The following is a 22045-nucleotide window of genomic DNA, read 5'->3' as shown; positions in this document are numbered from 1 at the left end:
GGAAACTTCATCCATGACTTTATGCAGCAATTCAAAATACTTTGGTGGAGTATCTGTTGGACTCGTCTGCTTCTAAATCCAGAGATTTTCCACCTTAATTTGACCCTGAATAGGCCCATCTCTTTCACAAGCCAATTTCTGAAGCAGATATCCTGTCTTGGATTAATTTTCAGCCCCATGTGTGCTGCTTCCCAAATGACTACCATTTCTTTCTCATGGGAGGTATCAAAGAGGAACTTTAGGATAATCTGTCTTTGTTTGGGTCATTCAGGGTCTCACTACTGTTGGAATTCATCTCAGAAAGTGCCTTTAGAAACCACTTTTCCTTCCTACTTTTTCTCATTCCTCAAACTTAAAGTAAGTGGACCTGATTAATTTCAAACATGCAAAGCTCAGCTGCATTGCTAGGAATTTTTTTTTTTCATGTGTCAACAAGAACTGCAGATTCCCAGATGTCCTCTGGAAATCTGTTCCCTCAGCATTGGGAAGTAGAGGCTTACAGGGAGGGCACCCTCACTCATGTCTTTTAAGTTCTGGGTTCTGCTCCTGGCTCACTGAGTGGCTTCTTTTGCTGATTTTATCTCACTGTACCTCAGTTGCCCATCAGCAAATAGGTCCTGGCAGTAGTTGCCTTTTTCTCAAAAGAACTGTAAAGATAAATATATATGAATGTAGTCTGACAGTGACTGCAGTAATCTGTTTAGTATGTTTCTCTTTCCCCCTTTTTTTCATTAGATGTAAGTCTGTAAGCTGAAACCTCACTTAAGATGGCACAGTATGCTCCTCTTTCATCACCCACCTGCTTCTTGGGCAGATCAGAAGATGTCACAGTTCAATCTTTTCACCTTCTCCCAGGTGACTGTTGCTCAAAAGACTCATTCAGCAAATAGTCTGTGTTCTCCCACAAAGACCCCAAACATGACTGTTAATAGTCCTCTTACAGTGGGAAATGTACCCCCTATACCACATCTCCAAGCTTCACCTTAACCCCATCAGCCCTAAATATTTAGTTTTGAAAAGCAATGTTGTGTGCCTACATTATAGCTGCTGTTAGTTGTGAATGAAGCTGTATTATGTTCGTGGGATTTGAACAATTCCAAAGGGTGATTCTTTCCACATTCCTTAAATACTCATTGTGGGCTGCCTCTCTTTCTCTATTGCCTTTAGGAGCTGGGTCAACTGGCATAGACCTGGATGCTTGACTAGCAGACCCCTAACAGTTCCTAGCCTAAATGACTCAATGAAAAATGAGTTTTTCAATTCATACCCCTTTTGCTTTTTCTGCAGGGGTTCACCCTGCGTCTTTGTCATTTCAAATTATTCCATAACAGAGACTTTACAAAACAAGCATGTTGTAAATTTGCTTGGAAACTCAGCAACCGTCATTTTAACCTCGGTTTTCTTTGCTTCAGTTTCCTGTGGCACTTGTGTGGTTGTGTGAACATAATTTTTATTACTGGATTCTTGACAGCAGTGAAGAAGTGTTTAAGGATTTTCAGACTAGTAACCTTTTCTATTGCTACAAAATACTTATCATATATCAGGAAGAATAATAGCAAACTCACAAAATACTAATATTGATATTGTCAGTGAATTATGAATCATAGAATGGTTTGGGTTGGAAGGGACCTTTAAAGGCCATCTAGTCCAACACCCCTGCAGTGAGCAGGGACATCTTTAGCTAGATCAGTTACTCAGAGCCCCATCCAACCTGACCTTGAGTGTTTCCAGGAATGGGGCTTCTACAACCTCTCTGGGCAGCCTGTGCCAGTGTTTCACCACCCTCACTGTAAAAAATTTCTTCCTTCTATCTAATCTAAATCTGCCCTCTTTTACTTTAAAACCATTTCTCCTTGTTGTATCAATCAGTATAATACCAATATACTAGTATAATATCAATATATTACCTTGCATATTTTAGATAAAATCCAAACAAGTCCAGCACTTGAAAAATTACAGTGCCTGGCCATGTTGAACTCTAATTTTTCTCCACACCCACCTAAAATTCTTTGTTTGCATTAGTTTTTTATTTTCCTTTCTGATAGGTATTTGGTAATTAAAATATTAAGACAACTATAGCCATCATCTATGTTGCATGGCTTTGTACTGGTTACACAGTGATATAACCCCAGCAATTTAGATGCAGTTACTCACAACTGATAAACACTAAGAATATGAGCAGCTTTACACATGTAAACTGACACACTGAATTTGAAAAAAACTATTGAGTTAGTCAGCTTTTCTTTATCCTAAAATGAAGATTTCAATCTGACTGAAAAACGTTAAGCTTTCATGCAGTCAAATAACTTTGGACTTAATTAATAACGGTTTGCAGAACCATTTTTAGAACTATTTTCAGGGTCAGATAACATAGTATGTCTGTGATTAGATTACGTCAAACATAATAAGGTTCAACCAGGGAGGCTTTTGAATTGCTGTGCCTATTTGCCAGATCTCACATGGCAAAGTTGCAGGTATGTTGAAGAACTTCACGGCATTATATAAAATTTCCAAAGACCCTTTTGCGATATTTCAGGGAGTGTCCTCAGAAAATTATACTATGAATCTGAAGACCAAATATCTTTTCCAAATATCTTTGCTTTTATGGCTTGAAGTGCCAGATGGATAAGCTAAATGTATTCTCTTTCAATGGTCGGTGCAAAGTATGTCAAAACAGGTAAATCTGGCAAGGAGTTTTCCAAAGAACAAAAGAAAAACGTGGGTATGCTGGAGCCTATGTACAGTAGTCTAGTACTACAGAGGTAAAACTGAGTGGATTTTCAGTTCAGGAATCTTACCTGGCACATTTCACCCTGTGGTGCCACATGGGTTTGTAGCTAAAACAGTCTGTTTCTCTTCGTTTGATAACTCCTGAAAAATATGCCTTTGTGTGCTTTCCTCTACACGTTATAAAGCTTGATGAAACCTTATTGCAGCAAGGTTTTGAGGGGAATTCTTATTAACAGCCATACTACTTCAATATGCATCACAATTGTAAATAAGAGTGTGTATGCCGTAAGATCAGTTGGAGGGATAAATGTCTTTTGGTTTTAAGATGGAGGAAACAAGAATGTAACAAAATCCATTTTGGTTTCTTACTAGAATACTCTTTGTGAAAGGAAATACTACCAATAGATGGCACTGTGGCTTTGTGACTTGGGTGTTATTTCTGTCTGTGCAACTGTGCAATGCTGTTTATTTATGCTGCTTATTAATTTTAATACTATAGTGCTACTTCGTAGTGAAATTAATTTAATTGCTTGTTACTATTGCAAGTACGTTGTTTCTGAGACTGAAATGTTTTAAGCTGTATGTGCAGAGTATACCTTTTCAGTAGAATAATGGCTGTCCTTAGAAAAAGAGAATCATTGCAATGGCTCATTTTGGACCAGTTTACTGAGATAGCTAAATTCTGCAACATGCTCTTTCTCTTTGTCCAGCAAGATATTTAAAGTTACTTCAGCCTTCAGCAGACATTGTACTGTGAATATGTATGGGAGAAATTAAACCAAACCAGAATAACTACTTAAGACAAACCTCCAGTTTATAAAACAACTGATGGCATTTAAATATTTTAATCTGCTTTACGAGCAGTGGGATCTGACAAAACAATAAAGCATTGGAACACCATTTTACATTAACATTACAAAATACAGCAAATGTTTTTCTCTATGTATTTACATAAGCAAACATATAGGTATTCAAAATAGAATGCATCTCACTGTCTGGCAATAATTACATAAGTACAGTGCATGGTTGGCTGGATGGGATAGATACATAGGACTTTTTACCCTGAAGTGTATAAAGGATGCACACCAGCTTAGGAGATACATGGTGAGCTTCATGTCTTTGGACGTTTTTCAGATGCAGTCTTAATAGTAATAAAATGTTGATCTACTCGAAAAATTTTTGATTAAAACATTTTTTCAGGCAAAGCGGGTTTTTCGGATGCAGATATGACAGACTGACTCAGCATGCTTTTCCTGTAAGGTAAGGGAAGGCCCTAACTTCTGAGCTAGTCTTGTGAATGTCTTCTTTTTTTTTTTTTTTTTGCCTGGAAAACCACAAAACTTTCTATTCCAGTCTGATGCATAATGAAAACACTCACATTTTTTTGCAAGACGGATCTGTTGCTCTGAAGCTGGTCATACTAAACTGTAGTGTTCATCCCAAGAATGGGCCCAGTGCTATAAATTCTGGTTTAAAACAGCTGAACGTTGTCATCTGTCTCCAGTATAATGACTCTATTAATTGCTGTCTACTGATGAACAACCTCCCCCAAATCTGGCATGGTGGGTAGAACAAGTTCAGACACTGACTCTGTCATCCTCACTAAGGCAAATCACACAAAAATCTATTAACATTTTGATGCAAGGTGGCAGAATCAGGCCTCACTAAACTGTCAAAGATGCCCATAAAGAGCTGGAGATATTGGTCTTTATCTGCTGCGCATTCTTGCCTCTTTGAGAGGCTTCTTAGGCAAAAGCTGCTGATCACTCAATAAAACCACTTGTCTGAGTGCTTGCAGAATTGAAATATGATGCATCAGATATCCCTGCTTCTAAGCAAAAAATAAGTGTTATATTACCTCCAGCTGTCAATTAAAGAAATGCTGTCAAGTCTCTTAGGTCCAAAACATAGGTTTTATTTTTATAAGCTGGAAAAAAATTATTGTTCAGAGTCATCTTGTAATGAAACATCAAGCAAGTAATTTAAACCCTCTCTGTTTGTAGTGAAACATTCCTCGTCAGTATTTGCAACCTGAGCAATTTGACATTGTGAAAGAGGAACAGAAGGTGAAATGAAAGAGAAACGGCGGGGGGGGGGGGGCTGATCTGCTCAGCCATGTGGGCGAAATGCAGACAGTAAGTGGAGAGCATGAGCAGAGAACGTTCAATGCTCAGTAACAGTTTATCAAGCACAAGCTGGTGAAGGAGAGTGTGCAGACCAGCAACCAGACCCTCAGGAGTTTTGGGAGGAAATGAGCTTCAGAGAAGTAGAGGGTGCCATCTACATCGTACAAAACGCAGGCAGGCTGTGCTCCCTGGCACGAATGGGCAAAAGAGCTGAGCTGCCTGTCTCGTCTGCTTCTTTCTCTTGCAAGGACGGAGACTTGCATCTAGATTGGCGCAAATTGCACAAAACGTGGCAATTCCCTCCACTGGTAGAAGCATCTGTGTTTCCTTTCCCTTCACACACAGGGTTAGACAACTTCAATCCTGTGTCAGTATTCGTCATATGAAGGCAATCTGGTTTGGTGGCAGATCCTGAGCCGCAGACTTCTACTTGTGAAAGACCTTTGGTTTTATTACTGCCTACGTCTTCCCTGGGGTGCCCATTCCCAAGGGTGAATCCTCAAAACCATCACTCCAGTTGTGGAGTGGAGACATCTGGACACCAGGAGGTACCTGAATACCCTGTTTTGTGAGATGCCCTGGACCACTTGTGCTCCATCAGTGCTCCATCCCCTGCCTGGCTGTCCTTAGGTGATACAAGCTGGCCACTGTCCTTCGCTCAAAGACCCTGATTTAGGGTCTATATCAAATTCATCAGGAAACAGTGGGAAATCACTGCTCCCCCCTGCTATTACGGTGGTCCTCATGCTCAGCTGCATTTAGCAGATTCCCCCTGAAATCCCCTCTGTGCCTGTGTGGCACCCCCCACATGGCGCTCTCTGGGAGCAGGGTGTGCGTAAGGAGGCAGGAGCAGCAAGTTCATTTTTCCTTCTGCTGAAACTGTTCAGTTTGGTTGTTGTGATCAAGTGTACCCAGAGCTAGAAAGACCATATAAACCACCTTGGTGAGCACAGCATTTATACCACTTGATTTATCAGGTGATCCTAAATTCCCAGTTTTGGGGAGAAAAACATTAATGGCCGTGAGCTGATGGATGACATGTATGGCATCACAGCAACAGGGCTATAGCATGACACTTTGACCCAGGTATGGAGGCCAAGGGCTGTGGAGTGAGCCAGTGTCACCATGTGCACGCAGAGCTCCTGTGTGACATGTGCACGGTGGCTCTGACCTACCCCACATTGGAGGAAACGGCTCATAAAACTGGCAGATTTAATTATCATAATGGCAAGAGAGCAATAAAAGCAGTTTCTTGAAAATCAGCCAAATACTCAGCCAAATTTTAAGTCCTCTTCTACCACAGATCAGTATTTTAACCTAGAAAACTACCTCTTCCAAAGACCCCCAGCAGGTAGGCTAGAATCAGATTCAGTTTCTCTGTCTCTCTCTTTCTTTACTTTAGAGGAAATTTAATTGGCCTGTGAAAAATTAACAAGTTCAAGAGAAGGACTGATGAAGGCATTGGAGTTCAGCTCCTGGGTGGGTGGTGGTTTTTTTTTAGAGTGGACAGAATCTGAACCTGGAATACATCCTGCTGATGATGATTATGGCTGCAAAATTCATGGAACGAATCAAATGCTTGGATTTAGGTTTTGTAGGTGGATGCAGCGTTTATATTTCTGCTCTCCAGCAGAGTCCCCCTGGCTTCAGAAATTGTCTGTGATGTCCGAAAGGAAACAGTTTCATGACTAGGCATTTCTATCAAGCAATGTATTTGATGTTCTTTATGTAATGTATTCTGCCCTTGGAGCTATGCAGGTGAAATACGGTGCTGCTTGTAAGTCTTGTTATTTTTCAGGTGGGCCCCATTTGCCCATACGTTTTTCATTAAGGCTGAATCCTAATAGTGCAAGCTACCTACGGTTCCTGAGCAATCTACAACAGCAAAACAGCGAAACCAGGGAAAACAATTTTGAACAAGTAACGGTTTTCTAATAATTCTGGCTCTACCAGCCCTAAAACAAAACCAAAAGGACACCTTCATAATGGCCTTTTTAGCCAAAGAGAAATGGTGAGCGAGGATCTCTGCAGCCTTTTACTGAAGGATTTACTCATGCAAAATTTCCACTCGCATTACTTAAATCAGACTCTGTTGGAATCAAACAGTGGCATGGACGTGGAATAGTTCCTGCAATTATTTAGCAATGTTGTGCCTGATTTTCCACTCTTCTCTCACTTCACTTCCTTGTCAACACCAGTGGGAGGGAGCAGGGAATCACGCCCAATAATTACTTTTGAAAAAATTACTTTCAGTTTTTAAGCAGAACAGATGAAAACTTTGGAATGGAAATAAAGTACAACACATGAAATAAAGGTTAAAAATGGTGGTAGGACCAAAGGATCATTCAAGTGTAATTTAACTTTGAAGATTGCTAATTTGAACTGTAGAACAAATGGCAGAAAAGCCCAGTAACATTTCAGAATGGTCATTCAGAAGAAAAAAATAGCCATAAAAACACCATTACCAAAATGTCCATATAATTCATCTATACAGATTTTAATAGATTATTCTTTAATGTTTTAAAATTTATTTTAAACATATATTAGTAAATTAACTGTTATTTTATTTAAAATTCCATAAAGTGCTCATTCAGTTAATGATAACAAAATTCCTTTGTAGCAAGACAAACTAGCTGGAGTCTGCTCTGCGAGGACATCAAAGGACAGCTTAGCTTTCATTTGCAAAGAGAAAAGAAATGCGTATGTTTCTTCACAACCCATGTTATAATACCCCAAATTGCTTTTTTTTTTTTTTTTTAAGAAATATATCCTTTAGAATATTAAAAAAATAAGTTTCATAAAGCCTGTGCTTAAAACAGACAAAGTACAGTATGAAAAAAAATTGCACATTTGATACCATTTCAACCCTGCTTTTCATCCACAGGATAATATGAGGCGTACGTGATGTTATTGGAGGGTCTCTTGAACAGGCTGATATTCCTAAGCTATCAGAGCTTCTCACAGCCAGGTGGAATTTTCAGCATGCGCGCGGTGGTTGTCATGGCAGCTGCCGACTGTCACACACCGCTAACCTTTTCGTTTGCTGGGCTGATACTTCCCTTGGAGGTACCATCCAAATGATGTATTCCTATCGTGACCATCGAATAATCCTTAGCCATCATTTTTGCCTCTTTTTTCAAACTCTTCATTTGTGCTAGCTGGAGCTGGCTGGAATTATACGCAAGTGCTGGGATAGTGTTCACTAAAATCAGCTGGAATGGTTTCTTCTCCTCCTTGTAGCGGCACTGAATGTAACGAGAGAAAGCTGAGCGGTAGGTCTTGTTGAACAACGTATATACGAGTGGGTTGACAGCCGAAGAAAGGTAGCCAATCCAAACAAATACGTTAAGTAGTTCTCCAATGATTTCTTGATTGCATGACTCCTTGCAAATTACGGCCATCACATTGGTGATGAAAAATGGGCACCACATCACAACAAACAGAAAGAAGACAATGCCAAGGACCTTGGAAGCCTTCTGCTCATTGCTGATGGATTGCATGGTTCTCCTCCCAGAAGTCCCCACGTCTCTGTTCAAAGAGCGCTGAAAGAGTTTCTCTGAGGACAGGGAACTCTGAGGGAGGAAGCTAAATGAAGCAAACTTGGTCTTTGGGCCAATGTCATTTACGCATAGTGTAGCTTCCTTCTGCAGTGAATTGATAGTTAAAAAGTAGGTGACCACCATGATGGTTAGAGGGATGAAGAATGCCACAAAAGAGCCTACTAGGACAAAATTGTCATCTGCAAGCAAGCAGCTGCCTTTCTTAAACACTTTGGAGTTATCTTGTAGTCCAAAGACGGGTATAGGCATGGAGATACCTGAAGGTGGATTAGAGAAAGAAAAGGTTAAACACAATAATAAAAAATACCATTTCCTATCTCCAAGAAAAAATGAACAAAACACTCTTGGCTATACACAGATCATTTCTCAAAGAATTAGCAGTTATAGGACACAAATGAATGATAACAGGTAGAGCCACAATTGATAAACATCACAAAGCAAACAATTTACACAGGGGAAGGCAAAATATTGCAGCTCATATTTCAGCAGCAGCACAACGCTAGTCCTGTTCTTGTGACATTTTACTAGGGCCACACTAAGAAGAATGCCTTGTGAACTGTTGGTCTTGCAGATGTTGAGTTTCATGAACTAAGCCGTGATCTGCCAGGCTCTGGCATATGTGCTGCCACCACATTTACAGTTTCCCAGCAAAGAAGGGCAGGGGAAGACTAGCACTGGCATTACATGGGATTTTGCAATTGCTCTAATCTGAGCCCCTCTCCTTCAGAAAAAAAGTCGGCCACAGATAGAACGCATTTGCTTCCATCCAACTGTCCCATGACACCTGGTAGCAACAAAACCATAACTCCTTATGGACCCCTGTAGTGATCTCCAGACTTGCTCCTTGGTTCCTGCAACCTTGGCAAAGGCTTTTATCAACTGTGATCAAGATGACATTGTGTCTTTCTTTTCTGGCATGGCTTAAGATTGGTCTTGGGCTGGTTTTTGTAAGAGGATTAAGAGTTCAGAGTACTGGTTTCTGAGTGGGTTGTGAAATACTGATTTTAGGAGGAAAGATACATTTTTGTGGTAGGTTTGAGAGTAAGCTTTCATTGGATCTTTTTCTTTTCTCCCTGTAATCTCCATTAACGCAGTCATCACAGTCTAAATGCTAAAAAAAACTTTCCGTAGCAATGGCTGGAGGAACGGTGGAGACAATTGAGCACTGAGAGACACCAATATGAGGCATCCTGAGGTACGGTTCACACTGCAGGACTACACAGGTCTCTCTACAGTTCTGCCAGCCACTACAGGCTGCCCTCTCAAAGCACAGCCCTGAAGGCAACGGCAGCTGTGCAAACCTTGTCTTCCCCTGGAGCATGTGCTCTGTCCTTGCCCTGTCATGAATGGCAGGGCCAGGTGATGAACTCCATTCTCCTTGGACTGCTCTGTCTTGATTCAAGCTCACTCAGCCATTTCCTCAGGGACTTCTGCAAATGCTGCTAGTGTCTGAGCAAAATCAAACAGCTGCTGATTCTTTGGTTGTTGGTTTTGGGTTTTTTTCCAATATTTCTCTCCTCCCCTCCCCGCAAACAGATGCTGTCTCTCCAAGAGAAGCAATGTTCAGACAGTGAAAGAGATGATGTGCTATGAAGACAGCAGAGGTGGAGTTGTGAAGCAGGGAGCAATAATGCAGCCCTGTTTGGATAAAAGGAGCTAGATGCCTGACTTCTGTGAAAGTTAGCATCAATTGGGAGCTTCAGTCTCCTTTGCATCTTTGAACAGAAATCCCAGATGCTATATTTGGCTTTTAAGGAAGAAAAAAGTAATTAAAGAAGAATTTGTTACGATATGAGGATGGTGCTGTGCCCTACTTTGTCCCCTGTGTGCCCAAGAATGTTGTTACTGGTTCACAGATGAGTCATGAAACTCATCCTCTCAACATCAGCACCTCAATGGTACCTCTCTCTACCTCCCTTCCTTTCCCTTCTTCCCACTCCGGTGCTTAAGCTGGGAGCTATTTAAAAGAACAAGTTGTCTCTTCATTTCACCCATTTCCTGTGCCCAGTGTAACAACTTCAGTCCTAGAAGGAGTATCTGGATTCCAGGCACAGTACAAAACAGTCACAGTAATAATAATATTAAGCTATTATTCTCTTCAATTGTTCCATTCTTTTGGTGCTTCTGGAGGTTCTACAAGGCTCTTTATTTTTCTAACAGCACTGCTCGTTATTTTTCTAACCACACTGTAGCTTATTTTATCTGCACAGCTTTGAACTGAGTCATGGTAATGCCTTGGGCCAATTTACAGAAGTACCATTCTTATCTGCCCGGAGCAGAAGCTGGTGGAGAGCTTGTGGTATTACCCTTTCTGCTTCTGTTCCAAGACCACACAAGCCCTAAAAATGCTTGAACTTGGGCTTTGAGAAGCCAGAGAGTGAGATGCAAACTCATGCAGTGTGTGGCAGCTCCTGGTCAAGCTGATGGAAACCTCCAGTGACTTAAGTAAAGCTGCTGCCTAGAAAGCTTTGAGTCAGTCTGACTGCATGGAGGGAGAGATCACTTGCAGGAGCCACGCTGTCCAGACAGGACTGAGTAATATGAGGTGCCGAACACATCCAGGGAAATGGGGAATGCTTTGAAGTTCCTTTTCTTTTTTGGATGAGTGGAAGGGATACTGAAGGCACCCAGCGCCTCCCAGCATTACACTTCAGCTACATGAAAACACAGCACGAGTCAGAGCAATACCACAAGTTTCCCGTTCAGTTCTGCCCTGTACTGATAACAGCAGGGCTGTTTTTTCGTTTCATTCAAAGACCTAGTGTGAGCTGCAGAGATAAAATAAACAATGGTATTGACAGAGTAAAAGATGCCTTTCATTACTGCAGACCTTACGGTTCAGCTGCATTGGGAGGCATGGGAGGAGAGGCAGCAGCACTAGAAAGGGGAAAATTTTAGTGTAATTGCAAGCTTTTTCAAGTAAAAGGCCAAAGTCAGTTATAGCTGCTCACCCGAAATACAAGGGCAGCAATTCCCCACTTGCTTTGTTTTGTTGTTAGCGGCTGCTGGAGACTGACATCTAAATCCATATTTCTGGCTTTAAAAACTGGAAATGTAGCCGGAGTTTCCACATTTCCTTGTCATTCCTTTAACAAGTCCAAAAGTGCTGTTCACATCAGAGCCGTAGCAAGTGCTGCTAGTTGGGTAAGTTTTTCTGAATGTCCACTCAAGGTATCATTCCCTTACAGCCACGTCTAACTGGCCTGTATACAGTTTGAAAATACCGGGGGTACCATGGGTTGGTAGCACTGACAGCTGTAACCTGCTTCATGTGTACACCTCAGTTCAGGTGATGCCAGGGATCCCACGAATGACATTATGGCATTCCTGCATAGAATAAACGAACTTCCAGCCCAATTCTCTCTTTTCATATCTCTACAGGGACTGAACTTATTGCACCCCTCCCCAAAGGAACAGAGTTTGTCCCATTTCAACAGGTAGCTTCTGGCTTCTGTAGCATGAGAATAGCAAATCCTAGTGAGGACACAGGGTCAAAATTTAAGTGCAGTCTTGTTTAAACTGGAAATAAAGGCGAGTCCATGTGCAACCCACATCCACTATTTTGACGGGGTTTTTAGGAAGCTTCACACATGGCCAAAAATGTCACCTACATGTCACTCAGGTTTGGTCAAGATCAAGCTTGTCCTGTAGACACATAACAAAAAGTCCCAATCTAAGCTGTATTAGCATTATTGCAGCTGACTGAATTAATTCTTTACAGATCGAAGCTGACCAATCTATTTCTCCTTGATGATTCAGATATATAATTTCTTGCTGGTTTTCTGTCCTTGCTTTCCAGCTCCCGGCTCTTGGTGACTGTGGAGGTTTAAGAAGACACAGGCTGTGCCTGTGTATTCGAATGTCAAGAGGAGAAAATCAGCTTCACAAGAAAGGGTCACTCAGAGCTACCAGGTAGGGACAAGCAGATATTTGGGAAATGGACCATGTGCAAACAGCAGATATGGAGGAAACAACCTGGCAAGGCTGTAACAGAACAGCTGCCCGTTCCTTGTCCCTGGCTCCTGCTATCTCAAGGTCAGTCTAGCAAAAGTCTTGATATCCCCTAGGTGGTTTTTTATGGTTTATCTTACTCTGCTTCGAAATCAAACTAAGCTGAGGCACGAGGAAGCACTCAGCACAGAATGAGAGCATCCATCCAAGCACTGGAGGTACATTAGCCACTGTGTTTCCATTTGACATTCACGCTTATATCAGAACATTTTCCCTTGAGGACGAACCCTAAATATTTTGTTCCTCTGGTAGAAGGTTGTTTATTTATATAGCTTGATTTATACACAGGTGGCTGTTTCAAACTCTATGGACTTTAATAAACTGCAAAATGGAACCCAAACAATAAAGATGAGTAATAAATCCTGTGTTAAACCTCAACCATTTGGGCACAACTTCAGAATGACAAAAGGCTCTTGAAAACACCAAAGGTTAAGAAGTAAAGCAATAGCATCCTTCTTGTTGTTCTCTCAAAAAGCCTGGTAAAACTGACAAAGGTTGATTTAGTGGTATACATTGCTAGCTTGCAAATCTTAGGAGATATACAGCAGCCACAAAACCTCTTCAACTGGACAGATAAACTGGGTTTGTATCAAAGCCAGAATTTAAAATACACCCTGCAGGGTGGCACACTTGGGCTGCTTAGGATGAAGAGAGGGAGGGGAGAGTGAACTGATTAAGTCAAGGTTCCTTCCGTGAAATCTCCTTCAAGCAGAAACTGTCAGTCACATTCTTTCACCTCACGTGTATCTATTTCAATCAATTTGAATACAAATGAGCATTACTATGTGCCTTAATAAATGTCCAAGGGATAGGAAATACCTTTTAGAAATGTCATTACAGTTTCTCAACAAAATGAAGCACTTTTGTTCACCTTCACATGAAAAAGAAAAAAGCCTCCCTGGCTCAAGTTTTAGCAGTCACGTTGATTCAGACTTACACAGGTTATGGGCCAGATTGTGGGCCACTGCACAGCAGTGCGCTGTGACACTGGGGACCTCTGAAGGGATTGCTGCTTGGAGAAGGCTAGTCTCCGCTTCAAGCAGCTCTCTGTGGGTCTAATTTCTTTAGAAAAGCCCATGCCTGGTATCTGGTGCTATTCTGTACTCAGATAATGTCCTCCTTTGGTGCATCTACACAAGCAAACAACAAACAGCCATTGATGTGTACTCACATGGTACATCCCAAGGCACACAACACATACCCTCAGTTTCATATTGTATAAAAATTGCCTTGGTACAACACAGCCATTACATTATTTTTGGTATTTTGGACTGAAATAACTGCACAAAGGAATATTTATTCCTTTGGCCTACCATGGTGTCCTGTGGGGATGTCTTCGTGCTCTAGGAACACAAACTACAGTGAGCTATTTGTGGGGGGACCGTGGACCATATCCTCATGTGAGTATCAAAGATGCAAATGTGTCTGAAGCTTATATCAGGAGCCGGAGTTTAGCAATAGCTACTTGTGTGCTTTCACTTAAACATCCACAGAAGAGTCACTCAGTCTGGCTCTGCTTGGTGTGTGGCACTCACCGTTATGGGAATCATTGTTTCCCCAGACCTGCAAACACTTAACTGATTTCTGCATACACCTGAAAACATTATTTCCCAACTGACTGATTTCCAGTCATGACAAACCTTTCACGTTATCATGTTGTTGCTACCCAAATAGTGCCAGCCCCATTGCCCATAGCAGGGTTGTGCAGTTTGCTGATGGGTGACAGTGCAGAAGCAGAAATTTCCACCTGGGGACAGGGGATGTTGAAAAACTCTGGGTGGTTTGGGAGCCACCATCTGAGGCTGCATCTAGTTAGCATGAATGTTAAAAAACTTCTGCCTTTCCTAATCAGCGTGGCAATGTCCCCAAAGTCCTGGGCTAGAATTTCTCCTTGCCTGTGAGACAAGCATGGGCCTCTTTGCTAGCACCAGGTACGTGTGTTGGTGGGGGCGAGAGTAGGTGAGGAGCTTTCTCTCACAAATCCCCATGTAATATTTGCTTTCAGATGGATTTCCTCAAGAGCTAAGTGAGTCACAGTGCTGGTGGAGCATCATCTTCCTGCGTTCCAAGGTGCAATCCTCGCAGGACTAGGGTCAGAGTGGGTCCAAGCATTTTCCTTATCGCTGTCTATAAGCCAAACCTGGTTATTCATTCGAGGGCACACACAGAGCTGATTTTCTCTAGCTTTCCCTCGGAACATTTTATTTGGTCATACATATTCTATTTAATACAACTTAAAGGAAAACTACTTTATATTTAACTTCACGTAGAGGGTGCCAGGTAATAATTAGATTATTCTATAAATTTTCAAATGGCACTGTTCTTGGCAGCTCAGGAAATCTCTAAGGAAACATGTTATTTAGCCTAGTAGGAGATATATTTAATTATTTTTATGTGAGAAAATTATTGTAAATTATCATTTACAATAATATAATGCCATAAGTGGTCTATTTCACTTTAGGAAAACAAAATCGGAAAAGACTCAGTGCCTTCCTGATATATTTCTCATTTATGTTCTCAGTCTTGAAGCCTATTTCTTACAAGTACAGAGATGTGCCTGTGCAAATTAATTTGTTGGACTGTGATAATAAATTAAATAGAAGCAGAATTAGAGGAGCATTACAGGAAGGACAGAGCAAGAAATGAAGGACAGTTTCCCCTTTTTGACACAACTGATTAGAAACCCAGGGCTCCAGGGTGGGCTGAGTTATGAGAGGAAAGCGCTGACAAAGTCGCTTGCTGCTTTGGTATAATCCTGTTCCCTTACAAAATGTGCATGCAGCCCTATTTCTTACAGGCAGCAAGAATCCGACAGCAGGAAGAAGTTTCTTTGCTCTCGGCTTTTAGTTGTATTCCTGCCTAGACACACCTCAAATCCCCTTTCTTAGCCATGCTGCAGGACTTGTTTACAGCAGTTCTGTGTCCTTCATGTCTGGTCGTTCTTGTTTCCTTGTTGGGTTTTCCAGGCCTGACTATCTGAGGAAGGCACAACCTTTTGCACAGCAATTGTCAGTGGAGCTTCTCCACCAACACAGTGTTTGCTTTTCAACTAGTGACATTATCTTCAGTTTGGGCAGTACTTCTGCCAAGGTACTTGTTGGCTTCTCACAGCTATCTCAAACCAAGAGGAGCTGTTGTCCCTCTGTGTAATTACCAGTCACTAAAGGGATTAGCAGAGATGTATAGAAGTCTACGCTTACCAAATAACTAGAAAGAAAGAATGAAAGATTTATAAATGTCCTGAAGAAATGTATTTTGACAAAGGATTTAGGGACTAGGGATTTCAGATTATGCCATTCATATATGCAGCAGGGAGCAATGGTGGACAGACCGCAGTGGTTTCAGCTGAACAAACTGACATAGAGAATCTTGCTGTTGCAACCAGACCCTCTTAGTTTAGGGCCAGAACAGGTCTCTCTGCACAGGCTGCCCTCACCTTCTGCTGAAGGGGGCGGTGGGCAGAGGGGAGGCCTCCAAGGGGTAAGAAATTGCTGGAGAAATCTGTCCTGCCTTGTCTGGTCTTTCATAAGCAGGGAGGCAGTCACACTTCCCAAAGCTAGTCTTGGTATCCATTTGACTATTAATTTTTTTTAGTTATTTCCTGATGTGCTTGTAGTTATACCCAGAAAATTACCTCCTGGGTGCTTGGCTGCAATTTGGCTCATTTTAACTGAAGCTCTGCAGTGCTTCTGTCTTTGTAAAGAAAAATTATTTCTGCTTAGAGTAAGCACACTGGTGACTTGCTGCACAGGACACCCACAGGTAAAACCTTCACCTCTAGGGCCAGCAAATAGAAAGAGTATGTTCTTGATCAGTGGAAACCTCAGAAAACGGAAAGACTTTATCAATTTATACAGAAATTTTCTTTTAGATGACACTTGCATTCCATCTCCTTGTTTACTGTAGCATTTATATCCACTGAGGCACAGAACTTTTCCTAAATGAGTAAGAAATACCAAACTCCCAGTAAATAATTTTTTGCACAATATGGCTAAAGAACAAAATAATGTGTACCACATGCCAGATTCTTCCACAGGTCTCCCATGGATTCGATGAATCTCCTGTTTACTGTGCTTGGTGAGACCTCGTGGTCTGATTCTGAATGTTTCAGTGGCATTAAGCCTGGAGAAAGTTGTCAAAAGACCCCATCCCTATACTCAATAAATGTGTCAACTTTTAGATAAAAGGTAAATCTTTTTTGCCTTTTGTAGATAACCGTGCAAATACAAGTCATTATAAATGTATGTACAGGGAAGGAGGCAAGAAGGCATCTGGGCTTGCTGTTGCAGTAGAAGGCCAGACAGAGCTGTTTAGCTCCAGGTTGTCCAGGAAGTTAAAAGCCAATAATAATGGCTAAAAATACTTTTCCTCTTTACTGACCCAGAGGAACCCACTCAACCTGATCTCCAGTAACGAGCATGCCATCATGCCATGTAGAGCAAACTTGTCCACCTGAGAAAGCACCATCCCCGTGTTCCTCATGTGAAAACTTAGCCCATCCTTAGAGACAAGGCAAATAAATGTTTATGGGAGTGATTCAGCAGTGTTTTGGCACCACATTGCCATGTCATGTCCAAGATGAAATTGCTCCTCCTTTGCCCTGCTTGGTCCCGTGGTTCCCAGATGATGTTGAGAGCACATGGACATCTAGCATCAGAGTGGCAATGCTGAAGGAGCACTGAAAGAAGGGCAAACTCTACTCCATACTGGCGATTTGTATGGATGTCGTAACTTTTTTCTGCTGGGAGCTGGGCTAGGTTAGTTTTGTGTCTGGCAAGAGGCTTCTCTTTCTCATTAGCCCTCTCTCAGGCCAGCTATTCTTGCTATGTTCTCATGGGAAGTGACCAAAGAAGGGAAGGTTGGGCAGACCCATCTGCAACCTCAGATGCATTTTGAAATGTATGAAATATGACAAGGAGTGGAAAGGCACAGGTACTCTACATCCTACTAGGCTCAAAGGCACATGGATACCACATCATGTCACCTTAAAAGAAGCAGGGCTGAAAATAAGCACTAATTTTGCATGGACACAGACACCCATCTGCACATGCTCAACTAAGTTGCCAGCTTTTCTAAATAACTGAGTAACAAGCTATGTTTTCATGATCTGAAATCATCACTGCTTACATCAGCCTTGTTTTTATAACAGTGTGTCTAGGTTGTCACAAGCCTTGGCTGTTCCCTGAAGACGAACAAGGCCAGTGCTATGAAACCTTTAGCCCACGATTTGGCAATACATCAGTGCTGCTGTAGCTGTTAGCTCAAAGGATGTGTCCTGCCAGCTCTCAAGTGCATCAGGTAGAAAGGGTATGGGGTAGCACCAGAGTTTTTTGCAAGTTTTGTAGCTCTTTCATTTGTCAATAGCATTTATATTTTCATACGAGTCAGGTGAAGTCTCCTGGAAGGATTCCTCTGCCTGCACATTGCCCTGGTCTCTATCCCAGCACTCCCAGCTGGGATGGTGGCGTTGTATTTCAAGTGAGGTTGACAGGGCACAGAGCACCGTGTGCCAGCCCTTCTACATGGACTCCAGCTTGCTCTGCGCATCTGCCTGCACTCTAATCCCTGCCTCCCACCAAGGAAGGCCTGCTAGGAGGGAGAGATGATGGTGTGTCACATGCACAGTGCCTAGAGGAAATCAAACTGAAGCTGCAAAAATCTAGGAGGGGGGGAGGTTTGTAATGTAACAATAAAAAGCTTTTAAGACCTCCCACCCTGTCATTTAATTGCATGATTATTTACAATACCAATTTATTTGCAGTCTGATCTTTGGTGAGTTTGAGAATTAGCACTGTCCCCAAGTGAAAGAGTAGAGAGTAAGGCCATGTCTGGCTAGGCATGGACAGGAGGCTGAGGAAGCAGCTTGTCTGGGGGATGCTGGCTGAGCAGAGATGAAGTCCGAGGTAGACAGACAGCAGCTATAATCCTGCTGTCAGCTGGGAGTCGGGAGGGAGATGGGCTTAACATTCTCCTCCAGGGGATGTAGGCTGATGATGGCTGTGTAACCACTTCATCTGTGGTCATTAGAACTGATTAGAAGTGACTGACCTTATGATGAAGAGCCGAATATTTAGTTTGAAAAATCGCAAGAGGTGCCACAGATCTCCAGCCTAGCTCTGCGCAGAGACACGAGGTGCTACTCATCTAAAGCTCCTGGATGGGCAGACCTGCTACTTCTGTGGCAGCAGAGCAGGTCAAACACCCTTTTTCTTTTCTGTGTACTCAGTTAATGTTCTTTAAATTGCAGTGGTGTTTTTAAGTTCCATGCAGCAATTGTTTAATTGATACTCAAAAGACGTTACAAATTTACAGTTGTCACTGGCTTAGGTAAATATGCTAATTTGAAAAGGAAAAGAGCCTCTAAGCGGGATCAACTCCAGCCACTTGTGATATGCACCCTGTTTAGCACAGGACCTTTTGGTATTCCATGTCAGATGGCTTTGCAATGTTCAGTGTTCCTAGGAGAAAAGATTTGGGGATAACTGTGCTTTGAGAAAGAAAGAAATACCATACGTTTGTAACAGGATCTTCCCAGATCACGTTATCAGTCTGCCATGTTAGCTGTGAAGCTCCTGAAGGCTCCTCAGGGCTGACTTATTATATGCTGTACATATAATGCTACGTACACAGTAATGCTTACAAAAATATATATAGTAGCAATAAGCTAGAAGTTATGGAGAGATCTTAGATATTCCTCTATCATAAGCAACTAATATGATAGCTCTTGGAGCTAAGTGACAATATCTTCTACTATCCTAGTTTTCATACTTCTGGGCTTTTAATTATTACTTGGTATGATTTGTTGAATGATGATAATTTACTTAACTCTGCCTTAATCCTCCACTGAACTGAACAGAGATTTCTGTTGGTATCTCTCTGAGTTTTCTCCAGCAGTGCTGCTTGACCTCATTGTGAGTTTAAAAGGAGAGTGAATGTAACTATCAGATAAGTTGTTTAATTATTATTATTATTATTTTAGCAACAGTTTTCCACTGAGTCTGAAGGGCAAAGACAACCAAAACTGTAATTCTTCTGGATTTTTTAGACCTCAGACCAGGTCTCACTTTAATCCAGATCTTTATCTTGTCTCTCCCTGTCTCCTTCTGTGGTAGCTTGCAAAGGCTGCTGATTAAGCAAATGGGGAGCTTCTTACTAGTTTTAAAAGAGGACTGCACCAATGGCTGGACAGTTACTGGGGTAGGTAGCCTGATGTGATGGATAATTTGGAAGGAAAAACAGAATGAGAAGCAGTTTAGAGACCTGGTCTGAACATCGTGATTCAGGATCCTGTGCTTTATACTTCACTGCCCACCCAGTGGATTATGCCCTTCACCCTGGCTGAACTGCTCTTGTGTTAAATCAATCAGTGCCCTGGTCAAACTTAGAAGATGGCAGAGTTGAAGAAGCGATGAAAAAGTGGTAGATCATATCTGCCATGTTTCCCATCTACAGGTATCTAGGTAGGTGCTATAGCACAATCACTAGGCTTCTCTTTCTGCTAAACGTCACAAACCACCTTGAAAATGAAAAATAAACACGTGAACTGCCCTTCCAAAAAGAAATGGCTACTCTGAATGCTGGAGGGACCTCCTCAGGTCCTGCAGTGGTATGCAGGGCGGGGCTGGTTTTAACCTGGGAATGTTCAACCTAAAACTTTTTGGCACTTTTACTCTTGTAAGGAGAAAATTACGCTGCTCACTCAGTGCACCAGAGACCTAAAACTACAATAGTATTTATTGTGGGATGCTCACGGTTCAGCTCAGTCTATGATCCCAGCAATAGAGGTCAATTTGACACTTCAAAATGCCAATCAAATACAAAATCATAACGAGGGTTATGTTCTACCAAAAGGAAACGACTTCCCAGTGGGTGTGATTTACTTGCAACATAAATGCAGGACTGAATACTGTGAAATACACAGCTCCAGTTTTGATCAGGTAGAAAAGAGAGCCTTTATCGTGATGCCTCAGCCTGCTTTCAGGATGTCATAGGAGTTTGACAGCCTATTTTCCATCAGTGGCTCTGGAGGACATCATAGAAAAAAAAAACCTAGCTGACAGGTATTTCTTAATTTGTTTCAGGTAGTCAGAAATATGTTGTTTCAGCTCTGACAAAACCCCTGACTTTTATTAGCTGGGCTTCTGCTTAGAAATGTTGCCGATGGCACGGGCCAGGAGATGCATGGGGAAAGTTAGTTGCAGCCTGAGTGGGCGAGAGTTTGCAGTTTTCCTGCTAATTGGGGTAAATGTAAGGAATTCATTTTAAAACAGAATTCTGTGATACATTTCTCTTTCTTAATGTCATAAAATGCAAAATCTGTCTTAAATAAGATTTAATTCTCTAAAATACATAAATAAATCTTTGAAATTCCTCTGTATAATTTTAAAATTAATTAAAATTTCTTTGTTCTTGACTTTTTTTTAATGCAATACAGTGCTACTTTAACAACACTGTTTCTAATTTAGAAAGCGATTAGATGCAATTATAGTGTACAGATGACAAAGTTAATAAATCCCAACATGATTCTTTGTGCACTTCTTTTCTGCTCATTTATATTGCATGTGGTTTCTGCTATGTAGAAATCCTAGTTCGTCTGATTAGAGATGCTCAAGTAATTTCTTGGTCAATATAGGATGCCTTTTTGAGCATGTGCTCTTGTAGAGGCCTGCTAGAAAAAGATCAGACCAGGCCTGTGAACACGTCCTTTCTGCATTTTGCAACACCTCACATAGCACTTTCTGCAGAAAAGGGTATCCTACAGTAGGACTTAGGCCTATCCTTCCCCCACTGGATGGGGAATCCATTCTGGATTCTTGTATGTATTTCACACTGTGCGGGGTACATGACTGGCTAAAAAACGTAGCCTTGCAGAGAAGGAAGAATAATTTATAATTGGTACTGTACTTTACTGCCTTTTTTCTTAAAACATTCTGTTTGCTCTGACGTATCCTACAAAGAGAGGCTGACTGATTATATGTCATATTGCCAGCAGTGAACAGTTACTTATTCATTCAAAGAAATCTGATAATAGGACCAGCCTGGTCCAATTGAACTTAATGCTTTTTTTGCCAATATCTTCAAGAGGAAGGAGAACTTATGGTCTTCAAGGCAAAGACAAGGTTTTTTTTTAAAAAAAAAAAAGACAATGAACAAATTCTGTCATTGATACCTTGACTAACCAAGTTCTTTCCACATAGCTCTGCTATTAAAAACAGAGTTGCCCTTAAATATAAAACCAAAGCAGAAAGAAAAGCTACACATTAATGTTGTGACCACTTCTCATTCCTATTTTCACCCATAAAGCAGAATGTTTCTTGCAAAAGAAGTCCTCACAAAATGGGTGTGTGCCTTTCTCATAGGCAAAAACCTTAATCTCCTTCTGATAATCAGGCAATTCCACAAAGAAGATGGTAAATGTATATATAGTGATTATTCTTCATTTGACAATATGCATGTGGTGGTATAATGTATTCTTCCCCATCCAGATGTATGCCAGGGTGATCAATGTCTTTGGATTTTCATGTTGTTTCTTTATCTTTGTGTTTCCAAATTTGGAGAATTTAGAAAGCGATTCAATCGTTACCATTCATTTGAGCATTTTTTCATAAAGACAAATGT

The 22045-nt window shown here is 41.4% G+C and overlaps 1 protein-coding gene across 1 annotated transcript in view; it reads right to left on the bottom strand.

The window, feature by feature from the left end:
• Positions 1 to 7445: 7445 nt before the first annotated feature.
• HTR2A (5-hydroxytryptamine receptor 2A) overlaps positions 7446 to 22045 on the bottom strand; it is a 28671-nt gene continuing 14071 nt past the window's right edge. Inside the window, exon 3 of the mRNA XM_086481949.1 lies at positions 7446 to 8673. Coding sequence (XP_086338075.1) covers positions 7874 to 8673 — 800 coding nt within the window. The 3' untranslated portion in view covers positions 7446 to 7873. The remainder of the gene's footprint in view (positions 8674 to 22045) is intronic.

The sequence above is a fragment of the Leptosomus discolor genome, chromosome 1, assembly GCF_034619465.1.
Source record: "Leptosomus discolor isolate bLepDis1 chromosome 1, bLepDis1.hap2, whole genome shotgun sequence".
NCBI lineage: Eukaryota > Metazoa > Chordata > Aves > Leptosomiformes > Leptosomidae > Leptosomus > Leptosomus discolor.
This window is presented reverse-complemented; position numbering and strand designations above follow the sequence as displayed.